General features: G+C 41.3%; 1 protein-coding gene and 1 pseudogene across 2 annotated transcripts; both read right to left on the bottom strand.

Annotated features, from left to right (window-relative positions):
• Nucleotides 1-828: 828 nt before the first annotated feature.
• Nucleotides 829-3,877, bottom strand: LOC113083331 (RING finger protein 37-like; annotated as a pseudogene).
• A 1,665-nt stretch (nt 3,878-5,542) lies between these two features.
• LOC113083330 (leucine zipper putative tumor suppressor 3-like) lies at nt 5,543-13,479 on the bottom strand. Of its 2 annotated transcripts, none has more exons than XM_026254482.1 (6): nt 13,442-13,479; nt 10,805-11,316; nt 9,291-9,809; nt 8,170-8,490; nt 7,690-7,920; nt 5,543-6,389 (listed from the first exon to the last, which is right to left on the bottom strand). In XM_026254482.1, exons 2-6 carry the CDS (start codon nt 11,243-11,245, stop codon nt 5,775-5,777), a joined length of 2,127 nt encoding a protein of 708 aa, XP_026110267.1. In that variant the 5' UTR covers nt 11,246-11,316; nt 13,442-13,479; the 3' UTR covers nt 5,543-5,774. The 2 variants fall into 2 exon arrangements, with proteins under 2 accessions (XP_026110267.1, XP_026110268.1); XM_026254483.1 differs by lacking the exon at nt 13,442-13,479 and adding an exon at nt 13,218-13,291.
• Between the last annotated feature and the right edge of the window lie 278 nt (nt 13,480-13,757).

Genomic DNA, 13,757 nt, shown 5'->3' with positions numbered 1-13,757 from the left:
TCGCACCTGAGTATAGGTCGCATTTATTTAGACCAAGAACAAGAGAAAACATTACCATCTACAGCCATGAGAGGGCGCTCTGGGTAAGCTACAGGAGAACTGAGCAGTATAGAGCTCCCTCTGGCGGCTGGAGATGGTAATGTTTTCTCTTGGTTCATGTCAAATTAATTTGATAAATAAGTCGCACCTGACTATAAGTCGCAGGACCAGCCAAACTATGAATAAAAGTGTGACTTATAGTCCGGAAAATACGGTAATAAAAAAAATATCGTATTTTGGTACTAAATGAAAATTTGTTGAACAAGACAACTGAAGTTTTCTTTATGAATATATTGGCTGAATGACGCATTTAGTAAACAAACTAAATTAAACTGACAAATCAAAGTACCGTATTTTTCGGACTATAAGTCACACCTGAGTATAAGTCGCATCAGTCCAAAAATACGTCATGATATATTTAAGTAGCACTGGACTATAAGTCGAAATTATTTAGAACCATGAACCAAGAGAAAACATTACCGTCTACAGCCACGAGAGGCGCTCTATGTTTCAGTGTAGACTACAGGAGAACTGAGCAGCACAGAGCGCCCTCTGGCGGCTGGAGACGGTAATATTTTTTATTGGTTCATTTCTCTCTGAACATGTCAAATTAATTTTGAAAAATGAGTCGCACCTGATTATAAGTCGCAGGACCAGCCAAACTATGAATAAAAGTGCGACTTATAGTCTGGAAAATACGTAATAAAAAATATCGTATTTTGGTACTAAATGAAAATTTGTTGAACAAGACAACTGATGTTTTCTTATGAAATATTGGCTGAATGATGCATTTAGTAAACATACAAAATTAAACTGACAAATCAAAGTACTGTTATTAATACAGCTTTTAATTATGTGGCAGCTTCCGTACAAACCTGAGGGAGTTTCGGGCGCTTTCCTTTGAGCAGGATCATTGCTGGTGGAAGGAAAACTGCAGTCGTACTTCCTTTTAGCAGAATGCCTCGGTGTCGGTCCAGTTTTAGACTCTGAAGCCGATGCGAAGGACTGTGCTTGTGAAGTGTCTGTTTGATCACAGTTTGTACGAGAGTCTGTGACTGAATTATTAGGCTCCACTGTGAGTCTGGATGGCTGTGGTTTGGCTGTAATGTTATTCCTGCTCCTGACTCCGGTGCATCCCGTCTGTAGAGACATGCGGTCAATGCGGCCTTTGAGCAGAGGGTTAGGAATTGGCTTTGCGTTCTGTGTAAAAGGGACGCCGGTGAACGGGTCGTTGGGCAAACGCCCCCATGTGGCTTCTCTCTTCTGGTACTCTTCTAACGTGCTGTTATCGATCACCATTCCACTAGGCAAGATCATTGGGAAAACCATGAGCTCTTGTGTTAAGGGATCGAGAAACTCCTCTGGAATTGGGATGTCGTTTGGGACGGGATCTAGTTTGGGAGGTACGACCGTCAGGTGGACTGTTTTTATTCAAGCTGTTTAGATGCGCATCCCAAATCTTCTCCAGTTCTGATGCAGGACAGCAGCGAGAAGGCAAAGCCCAGATGGCGAGGGTTTGATCCCGAGCGCCGATGCCGCGCCGCTGTAAGGAATACTGACTCTAAGCTGCGCGATCTGATCCGAGCGACCCGCGCCTCCAAAGCTCCTGCGTTCTCGCACAATCCGGCGTCCGGCGGCGGAGCATCGGAAAACGGGGCTCGGGGTTTAAAACTAGGGTTGAGGAAACACACCTGCAGCTCCTCTTGCAAATCACACCGAGACACGAGTTCGAACCGATCGCCGTCTCGCTCCGAACACGTCAGGATCTCCAGCTTCGCGAGCTTCGTCCCTGATCCATTCCCCACGGCCAAAGCTCGACGTCCAGCCGACACAACTCCATCTTGACCTGGAAGCTCAGTGTGACGTGGACTGGAGGCCGGAGGAAGTATTCCAGCTTGAAACCCCTCCGGCGTGCGACCGGATCCGCGGAGACAAGGTTGGAAGACATCGTAACCGTCAGCACACAGCTGTCAGCACAACAACAAAAAGATGTTGAAGGACCAGTGGGCGATATTAAAATACATATCGAATAGTCACAGACGCGTGTTGTTGGTAGAGAACATTGCAAGGTCGGCTCAGACGCACACAAAGCAGTCAGAGCTGAATCCTCTGTTACTCACCTTCAGGTCTTTCAAAGGAGTCTCCGAGAGGGGTTTTAAAGGAAAAGTTCACTGAAAACTGAGAAAAACTGTCTATGACTGTCTTTCTTTCTTGCATGGAACATTCTGTGCTCCTTTTCATGCCAATAATATACATTGAGTCTGGAGGATTTTGTTTCAGGAGAAACCAGGCTTTTTAAAGATAAGATATAGAAAACAAAACGTTTGCATATAAGAAAACAATTCATTTCTGTTTAGTTTAACTTGATGCATTAAAATAACTAGCATTTAATCTAGAACTAATAAATATGCAAAAAAATATATGTTTGACATATTCAAGTCAAAGCAGAAAATAAATTTAGTTCAAAATATTATCAATGTACAACCATTTTTTTTAGCAATGCTTGCTAGTTGCTGCTGTCGTTTTATCTCATGATTGTGGGGTTTCATGGAATATTATATGGGATATGGGATATCTCTCAACTTTTTTAGAAAGGTTTCATGGGATTTTGTTGTGTAGCGGTTTAATATAACGATACTGTTGCAACTGTTTAAAATACAGTTAAAATACTGGTTTTAGAGACCAGACAAAATTGAATAAAATTTAATCTAACATTTTTTTTTTTACTCAAAAGCACTATTTGCTTTCTAAAGACTTTGAATGAAGCATATTTAAATTGCTTTTACTGGTAATCATGCCAATGGTCTCCTATTGTGTTAAAAATAAGAAACAATACAAAGTTGACAGAATTTATCTTTTTGTTTTCTTAAAAATTTCACTTTTCAGAAAAACAAAAACTGTATTATTTGCGGTACTGGTGTTCAGAACAGCTCGTGTTGTTGTGATAATGTCTCATTTCCGTCTGTATATTAACATGAGGTCGGGTTGTGATTTATGTGGTACCTTGTTGCATTGAACGGCGGTCTGAAAGTGAGGCGAGCACAGGTTGAGCACCATGACCCCTGCATCTACAGCACTGACCGAGAACCTGTGGATATCAGAGAGTCAGAGACATTCAGCACTACAAATTCAAGAGATCTTGAAACTAAAGCTTTAAAGTAAATATACACTCCTGTATATGCACACTGTACATGCATACAGCTCATTGTTGTACATAATACAAAAATGCACAAGTATTGTATGTGTGTGTGTTTGTGCATTTGTGTGTGTGCATGTGTTTGTGCGCGTGTGAGACCCTGGAGCACAAAAACCAGACTTAAGTGTTTGCATCATCTGAAAGCTGAATAAATAATCTATCAATTGATGAATGGCTTGTTCGGAGGACAATATTTAAAAATCTTGAATCTGAGGGACTAAATATTGAGAAAATCATCTTTAAAGTTGTTCAAATGAAGTTCTTAGCAATGCATATTACTAATTAAAAAAACGAGTTTTGATATATTAACAGTAGGAAATGAAAAAAAAAAACATTTTGACCCATACAATGTATTGTTGTCTATTGCTATAAATATACCCGTTCTACTTATGACTGCTTTTGTGTTCTATGGACACAAATATGTATGTATATGACTGATTAACAAATTGATGTACTAAATAATTTACGAAATAGAATTGCAAAAATACAAGAGCAGTTTCAGTGCAAAAAATAGCCTACAGTCGTGTGTTTGTTACTGACCAAACTGACATCAAACAAGCCGAGCGATCATACAGACAGAAAGCGTTTGTTAGCTCGAGAAATGCGTGAATAAAGCAAATAAGATTCACGCGCTGATCAAAACAAAACTCACCTAGAGTCGCGGCGCTGACGTCACAGTTGCGTCCGGGATCAAATGCGCATGCGTCTCACTGCTGCCACCTGCTGGCGGGAAACCACTAGATTTTTTTTATTTGAATTTTTGCGTCATTTCCGTACACGAGCTCATTAGTCTTGGCTTACGTAAATATTTTATATATTTAAAAATTATTTTTTTAATCTAATCACTTAAATTGTTAACACCAAAACAATAGTGCTGACAGTGTCGTGCAAGAGGAACAGACGAACCGATTCAATTGAGTGAGTCATTTGAACAGCTCTGATTGATTCAAATCCAAATTCGATTCACTAGCAGCAAATGCCAGATCAAAAGAGCCACTAATTTCGACATCACTTGCAATGATTTTAATGGTGAAACAGATCTTGTCCGATGCCAAAATCAAACCTACATCCTTAGACACACCAAATGTTTTTTTTTATTAATCATCTCGAAGAAGACTTTGCCGATTGATTTGTGTCTTTATCATTTAATGTGTTTTTTGATCAGATATGCTTTTACGCAAGTCATTACAGTAACATAAATACAAACAACAGAGGTATAAAAACATAGCATTTGATCTCTAAATTAATTACATCATCAAATCACATAATTACATCAGAACTACATCAAAAGGAATATGGTTTTTGGAAACTGTTGATGCATTTGAACAGTGAAAAGTGTTACATGTCCTGTTACAGAAAAACAAAGCTAAAATATCGTCTTTATTCACAATAACCATCATATTCACAGTCTGCCTGTCTACCCACAACACACCAGAACATAGCAGCATCTCTCAGAGTCTCCCTTCCAGAAACAGAGATGGAGGAGAAGGAAAGCAAGTTTGGTTTGGGTTTTAATTTAAGAACTGGGACAAAAACAGGTTTTCTTCTTTTCAAATAATTCTACCTGAAGATAGGAGCCCTCTGTTTGTCGTCTAATGACCTCTGGTGTTCACGTTTAGTCACCGCAGACCGTAGCAGTGATGGGGAACATTAAAACATCACTGAACCAACACCAGATTCCTTCAGGTACAAAACACCCCCTCTGTGATGCACACCGCCGCACAGAAGTGAGGAGTAGTTTTTCGAAAGAAGTCTCTTCTGCTCACTAATGCTGCATTTATTTGATTAAAATACAGTAAAAATTCTGAAATATTATTCTAATGTAAATCAGCTGTTTTCTGTGTGAATCTGTGTTAAAGTGTAATTTATTTCTGTGATGCTCTGCTGTATTTTCAGCATCATTCCTCCAGTCTTCAGTGTCACATGATCTTCAGAAATCATGAAAATATGATGATTTACTGCTCGAGAAACATTTCTGATTATTAGCAATGTTGAAAACAGTTAAGCTGCACAATAATTTAGTGAAAACTGTAAAATTAATAATAAAAATAAGAATCTTATTTATCAAGGATGCATTAACTTTCTATTCATCTGTGAATCCTGAAAAATAAAATGCATCACAGTTTCTGCAAAAAATGAATGTTTTTAAAATTTGAGATGTTTCTTGAGCAGTAAATCATCATATTTTCATGATTTCTGAAGATCATGTGACACTGAAGACTGGAGGAATGATGCTGAAAATACAGCGGAGCATCACAGAAATACATTACACTTTATCACACAGAAAACATTCATTTAAAATCTTAATAACATGCCACAATTTTTACTGTACAAATGCAGCTTTGCTTAGACTCTTTCGAAACAGTATCAAATCCTAATTTTTTTAACTTTTGGCCTAGATGGACTGATGAAATATCTCCCTCCATATAACCAAAAGAGATCTCAAAAGTCTGTAGACGGTTTAAAAGCTTCTTTCATTTGTTGCGGTAACAGCCTGATCTCAGCCCTCTTTAGTGCGTTTAAGTCGATTGTCTCACGTCTAGATCTCTGTGGACTCGATCCGCTCCAAGCGAGACGGTCCCGGCCACGGAGGCGCCAGCTGATGTTTGGGATCGTCCGTGGCCGGGGACAGAGTGAGGGTCACTGGGACGGGGATGGAGAGGGTCACGGGCGATCCGGGCGATCCGGACGTGGTGCCCTGTTTGGCTCCGAGCTGTCCGACCCGTTCCTCCAGCGCCTGGTTCTTCTGCAGCGTCTCCACGTAGCTGATCTGCAGCTGCGCCTGGTATTTCAGCACACGCTCTTTCTCGTCCTGCCAGGTGTGTCTCTCCTGAGCGAAGGTGAGCGCCTGCCTCTCTCTCTGCTGTCGCTCCAGGTGCAGCTCGCCCTGCAGTCGCTCCAGCTGTCTCCGCAGCTCTCCGGCCTCCTGCCGCTGCGCTTTAGCCTCGTCGCTCTGCAGGCTGAGGAAGCTGTCGATGGACATGGGTTCGGGCGTTCGGGGCGAGTGCAGGCCGGCCCACGGTAAGCTGCTGCTACCGCTGATGTCCCTCAGACACACGGCGTGATCGCTCCGGCAGCTCAGCTCGCTCAGAGCCCGCTTCAGACCCAGAACCTCGGCCTCGAACACCACCAGCTTGTCACGCAACATCGACACCTGCGGAGAAACACAACCAGCATCTTTGAGGAATCTGTTCACTAGCAGTCAAATTGTACAGTAAAAATCTTAAATATTTTTACGATTTAAAACACCTGTTTTCTGTGTGAATCTGTGTTAAAGTGTAATTTATTTTGTGATGCTCCGCTGTATTTTCAGCATCATTCCTCCAGTCTTCAGTGTCACATGATCTTCAGAAATCATGAAAATATGATGATTTACTGCTCAAGAAACATTTCTGATTATTAGCAGTGTTGAACACAGTTGTGCTTTTCGTGGAAACCAGGATACATTACTATTCTAAGGTAAGATTTAATACTTTTATTCATTAAGGACACATTAAATTGGTCAAAAGTGACGGTGAAGATGTTTCTAATGTAAGAAGTGTTGTGGGTGACTCTTTATAATTAAAGCATGTTAAATAAATAGATTACTTTTTTAAGTAACCACTGAAGTAATGCATTTCTTCTAAATTTACAATGAAATATCTGATGAATGAAATATACTTTTTCAAATAAGTAACACATTTTCACATATTCATCTCTCTTTTCACAGTTTTTACTTTCTATTCATCTGTGAATCTTGTAAAATAAAGTGCATCACATTTTCCACAAAAATATTAACTGTTTTCAACATTGATAATAATCAGAAATGTTTCTTGAGCATTAAATCATCATATTTTCATGATTTCTGAAGATCATGTGACACTGAAGACTGGAGGAATGATGCTGAAAATACAGCAGAGCATCACAGAAATACATTATATTTTAATATATATTCAGATAGAAAACAGCTATTTTAGATTGTAGTAATATTTCACAATTTTACTGTATTTTATTTATTTATTTGACTGAATAAATGCAGCCTTGATCAGCAAGAAAGTCTTCTTTCAAATATACCGTATTTTCCAAACTATAAGTCACACTTTTTTTCATAGTTTGGCTGGTCCTGCGACTTATAGTCAGGTGCGACTTATCAAAATTAATTTGACATGAACTGAGAGAAATGAACCAAGAGAAAACATTACCATCTCCAGCCACCAGAGGGTGCTCTATACTGCTCAGTTCTCCTGTAGCCTGCCCCAGAGCGCCCTCTCGTGGCTGTAGATGGTAATGTTTTCTCTTGGTTCTTGGTAAATGTGACTTACAGTCCAGTGCGACTTATGTTTTTCTCCTCATCATGACGTATTTTTGGACTGATGCGACTTATACTCAGGTGCGACTTATTGTCCGAAAAATACGGTATGTGAAATGTGTAAAATATATGCAGAGATATATGAGTGTGTGTGTTTGTTGCGCACCTCTGTCAGCGTTCTCTTAAGTTCTCCTTCACATCTGTCCAGCTCGTGGCTCTTGTTGGTGTACGAGTCCTTCAGGCCGATCATGGTCTCCTCACGCTCCTTCATCTGGCCCTTGAGCTCCTTCAGCTGACCCCTGAGGGCCACCATCTCTCCGGCGCGCTGCGTCACCTCGTTCTGACTCTCTCGCAGCTGCTGCTTCAGCAGAGAGATCTCGCCCGCCTTCTGACACAGCTGATCAACGCAGAGCAAACCAAAGCCGTCACACAACTGTGTGTTCAGTCTGCTGCATGCTACAGTTCTTAGACTTAAATGTCTTGCATGAAACTCTCCCGGAAATTACGGTCAGTTTAATGAATGATATACACTTCCACAAAATTGCTAGAAAAAACTACACTGGTTTTGTTCTCCAGGGTCACGTGTAATTCTTCTATAGCATCATTGTGAATAAACACCTTTCGGGCTGATCTGTGCTCCTCTCACCTCCCACTTGGTCTCCTCCAGGCGAGGCAGGATATCCGCCTGCTCCTTTCGGTAATCCAGACACCTCCTCTCCAGCTCCTCTCTCTGAGCGAGCAGGGTGCTGATCTCCTCCTGGAGCCGGCCCTTGTCCTGCTGCAGACGGGCGATGTGTGTCTGCAGAGCCTGCTGTGTGCGCTGGGCTCGGTGGGTCACCTGCTGCAGACGCCTGCCGTAGTTCTGCCTCAGCTCCTCCATCTCTCGCTCCCAGACGTGCTGCTTCTCCTCGAACACCTGCACGATGGCCGCCTCGCTCTGGTCCAGGTTACGCCGCATGTGGATCACCTGAGGAACAATCACAGAATTCAGATGTGTGTTTGAAATGACATGGAGCTTAGCAAATGATCACAGATGCTTCATGTTTGAATTAAATATTAGTTTAAAACAGAGGGACCCAAACTTTTTATTACAGAGGGACAAAAATTAATATTTTTAACTTCATTGAGGACCATGGGCCAAAAGTGAATGTTGCATTTTATCATACTATATTATTATAAAATGTATTAATTTGTAAAAAATTCAATAAGTAAACAAAAAATATAATTTTTAATATTAATGATTTTTTAATATAAATACTCTTCTGAATTATTTTTTTTTTAAATCAAATTCACTTACTGTTTTTCAAATAATGTAGAAAAAGTGCTAGAAAAAAATAATAATTTCTAATTAAAACTCACTTGTTGTTTTTTAAATAGGTTTCTGAATTTTAAAGTATTTTTTTTATAAATTTTAATCAAAATCACTTATTGATTTTTAAATAATAAATAAAAAATACCTTTGATATTGATATTTTTACATATATATTTGTTTAGAAATGTTAATTATTTCTAATTAAATTCACTGATATCATATTCATATTTTTCCACACACATATGTATATTATAGCTCATATAATCGTATAAAGGGTGAGAATATGGAGGAAAAAAATGAGTGATGGAGAACCAAGTAAAGCTGAGCTGCTTCAGTCCGGTAAGAGTTCATCTGGAGATATCACTGACCTTATTCTGACCTCTACTTGATCAAAATCACTCAAGCTGAAGCTGGACGTTTGTACAATTTCAGTAAAAGTAAGGGGTGCTCCTCACCTCCTGCTCTTTCTCCCAGAGTCGGTCCTCCAGGTCCTGGATGATGTCATCAGTGGAGGGCGATGGCTGGATGGTGGCGAGTCTCTGATATGATAAACAGCTCTTCCCGGACGAGGACTGACCGCTGTCAGACACGCTCAGGCCGTTCTGGTACTTGGGTTTGTCTGCTTTCTCCAGCGGCGCCGCTGTGCTGCTCAGTCTGTTGATGTGGCTGGTGGAGGCACTGAGGGGTCCGAGCGATTGGGAGGGACCGTAGCTCATGCCGGGCCCCGTGTAGGTGGGAAGGCTGGTCAGAGAGTTCCTCCCAGAGTCGGACATGCCGCCCTGGCCGTCGTTTCCACTCGAAGGGTCCCGATCCGGACTGTCCTGCTCACAGAGGGACTGCGGGGCGTCAGATCCTCCGCCGCTTCCGGCAGATCGTCCTCCAGCTCCAGACTGAGCCAGCAGGTTCTGCATGGAGTGAAAACTCTTGGGAACCACGGGCTTGAAGGCAGACGGACGGACCAGAGCGGAATTATTCTGAACGAGGGAAACATCATTTAATGCATCATTAAACAGCCTTCATTAATGATCGCACCATCTCGATAAATAGATAGATGTAATACATTCTAGAGGTAAGAAAAAAATTAACACCTTATCAAGGATGCGTTAAACTGATCAAAAGGGCCAGTAAAGGCATTTATTTATAAGGGGACAAAAGATTTCTATTTCAATATGCTGTTCTGAACTTTCTATTCATCTGTGAATCCTGAGAAATAAAATATATCACAGTTTCCATAAAAATAAAACTGTTTTCAACACTGGTAATAATCAGAAGTGTTTCTTGAGCGGCAAATAATGTTAATTATGAACTAATAATATTTATTATGAACTAATAATACTGTAGTTTTTATGCAATAATTGCAGCCTTGGTGCGCAGAAGAGACGAGTAGTGTAGTGAAAGTAGTTTGATAATATAATTCGATTATGCTGTACACGATGCTTCATGGGAATGGATAGTCATCTCTAATCTCTTTTGTCTTTTATGGAAGCAGAAATCATCACCAAATTATTATTTAAAAAACATAAACATTTATTATAAAGCAGAGAGTTCTGGTCCTTGATTCTGATTGGCTAAGCCACATTCTACGACTCTACAAAGTAACACACACCTTTGTTTACTTCCGTCTGTTGCTCGGCAACCACTTTGTTGCAACCATAACTGATTCCGAGCAGCTACATTGTTTCCTGGAAGAATACTGTTTTTATTAATATCATTAGACTTTATTTGCTGTTTTATTTTGTGGAACCTTACTACTGTACGTGTATGGAATAACCGTTTTATAAACTGTGGTTTACAGTGAATTTATAACAGCTAAAGGTGTTTTTTATTCACTCCGCATCACATCGTACCTAATAACGTTGTTATAAATTCGATTTTTACTTCCAGAACCCAACTTTTCCACTTTATACCACAACCAGAGCAGTCATTAATGGAGTACCGTCAGCAGTTAGAGGAAGCGCGTCAGTCGTACCTGCTCGAGTTTCCCAGACACAGTGAGGATCTTGGGCGGCGTGCGACTGTCTCTCTTGCCGTTGTTCCCGTCTCTGCTCTTAACCGCTGTCGCACCGTCGTGGTTCTTCTCCACGTTTCCGCAAGCCTCCAGAGACACTCCTCCTCCGGTTCTGTGTGTGTCCCGGCGGCCCACGGCGGCCCCCTCCAGCTCGCCCCTGTTAGTGAGACGAGACGCGGCGATGGTGAGCTGGCCTCGATCCGTGGTGGTGCTGCTCCCGCCTCGCTCATCACTCGAGCCCTCGGAGGTGGAGGGAGGTGCGTGGAGGCGCTCAGCGCTGCAGCTGCGGTCGGAGGGTCCACGGCGGGACAGAGGAGGGCCACGAGGAAGGGTGGTGCGCGTGCCCACGCTCTTCATGGCAAACTCCTGCTCACCGGCCACCCCGCTGCCCACACTGCCCATGCTGGGGAACCAGAGCGTCACTCAACGCTGCTACTCTCCGCATGGGTCATCATGTGACCTCCAGACACACACTGCAGTCAGAACACAATCAGAATTACACACGAGAACAACTTTTTGTCGTGTGATATATTCCCCCAGAAATAATAGCGATAAGTGATATTACTGTCATTTTAGTGACCATTTTATGCCACTGAATATAAAATCATTATGTAACAGCATAATCATGCAAGAAGGCCTAAAATATCTTCCAAATGACAACAAACTTTTAATTTTTGAGAATATGTAGATCATGGAAATTAAGTATCCAAATATTAGATACCATAAAAACCAGAATAAATTATATATAAATACATTAATACATAAATAAATTAAAAAAAAATATATATATATATATATATATATATATATATATATTTTTTTTTTTTTTTTTTTTTCAAGAAGTGCAAAGTAATGAGTAGAATAAAAGAAAAATGCACAACGAACTCATGTATCTACAGATTTTTCCCGGACCTTATAAAGGGAGCACACTAAAGTTGAAAAACACATGGTCACTATTCAGCGGGAAGATGTCGATATGCACAAAGACACAAATCCATAAACAAGACCAAATCTGCAGATGAAACTTTTTTTGTGGAAGCATGTTTTAAATTTGAACTAGCACTGACTACACCACGTTATGTTCTAGAAGCTGCAAAAAACATGGTGACATACATTTTTAAGTAAATTTAATGGGCGATATGTTGCGTCACCAAAAGTGATTGAGGTCATGTACATATATCGCACGACAAGTTGATATATTGATTATTGCGACAGGCCTAAACACACAAGGAATTTGTTGCTGGTACATGCATACATACATATATTACAGAAGAATCTGTTTTGAATAACTTGATGTTTTGAACTTTTCTATTCACCAAAGAATCCTGAACAAACGCAATGCTTCAGAAATCAATAATATGCTGATTTATTATCAATGTTGAAAACAGTTGTGCTGCACAATATTTATTTATTTATATATTTTCAAATGTAACTAACCCCACGCTTTACACAAAAACAATAATTCTGCTAATTATCAGAAACGTTTCTCAAGCAGCAAATTCATATTTTCATGATTTCTGAAGATCATGTGACACTGAAGACTGGAGGAATGATGCTGAAAATACAGCGGAGCATCACAGAAATAAATTACAGTTGAACAGATATTAACATAGAATACAGCTGATATAAATTATAATAATATTTCACAATATTACAGTTTTTCTAAAAATTATATCAACCCCAAACCTCAAATATGCAAGTACTGTAGTCTGATTGCATTGCATTGTAGCATTGCAAATTGCTCAGAAAGGACCAAGAATTGTAGCTGAGTCAACAGCAAAACAATGGAGAGCTTCAGTGCACGATCCCCAACCATAAACAAACGCACTTACTATAACCAAACCTTACTGTGAGCTTGTGTTTGACACGAGTAACGTGACATCCACGTGCACGAAACACACCATCAGAGACAGAAGCTGTTTGATCTCACAACGAGCTGCAGCACCATGAGCAGCCAACAGGGGCTTCACACTCCAGCGCTTCGCCATTACCTCATCTGTTCTCGCACTTACACATCTCACACACATTCGCATTGGCACCTCGGCTTGTTACGGGCCACGAGGTCACCGTGTGTGGCTTTGTGTGGAAAGAGAGAAATGGTTAAACTTTTATCGGCTCCACAAGGCCTGGAACCGTCATGAAATCCAATGCACAACAAGTTGCACGATCATCTCCAACCTCAGATTACCAAACTCTCTCCAAACCCTGAGCCTGTGCGTCCGCCACAAAAGATAGCACGCGCTGTTGTTATCTAACAGCTGAACGGAGATCTGCAGCACCTTCTGTGCGCGCGAGTCCCTTTGAGCATCAAAACACTGCATCTTAATATAGACACACTCTCCATTTCCGGCTCTCCACGCAAACAAAGACGCACCACGGAGATGGAAACCAGAAGATGGGTTGCTTTCTCCGTCCTTTATATTATCAGTGCATTACATAATGCGTCCTCGCTGAGAGAATGGGGATCTGTTCACTGGTTTACTTCCAGTCGAGTGAGTCGCAGTGATAGTGCAGCCTCTCTCTCTCTCTGTCTCTCTCTCTATTCTTCTGTTATCAGTCGTTTCACACATCGACACCGTTGACTGCGATCGTACTCACTGTTTCAGCACCGCGGACAGCGACGCGCGTCACATCAGATGCGTTCATTCACCGAGCCGGTCGCGTCGCGTCCATGAAACCGAGCGGTGTGTATCTTGACAGGATTAGGTCTCTGGTAATGATGAGGAGGAGGATGATGATGATGATGATAGGCAGCGGATGCGTGTATCAGCTGAGCCACACACCCACCTTCGCCCCGCCCCTCTGCCGCACGCCAGCAACGCCCCCCGAAACGCCGACGGCACTGCGCATGCGCGTAGTATAAGTCACTAATCAGTCAGAGCCTCGCATACTACGCGCATGCGCACGTCGTGAT

The sequence above is a fragment of the Carassius auratus genome, unplaced genomic scaffold (assembly GCF_003368295.1).
Source record: "Carassius auratus strain Wakin unplaced genomic scaffold, ASM336829v1 scaf_tig00037788, whole genome shotgun sequence".
Taxonomy (NCBI): domain Eukaryota; kingdom Metazoa; phylum Chordata; class Actinopteri; order Cypriniformes; family Cyprinidae; genus Carassius; species Carassius auratus.
The sequence above is the reverse complement of the archived record's forward strand: the minus strand, read 5'-3'. Positions and strand labels throughout refer to the sequence as shown.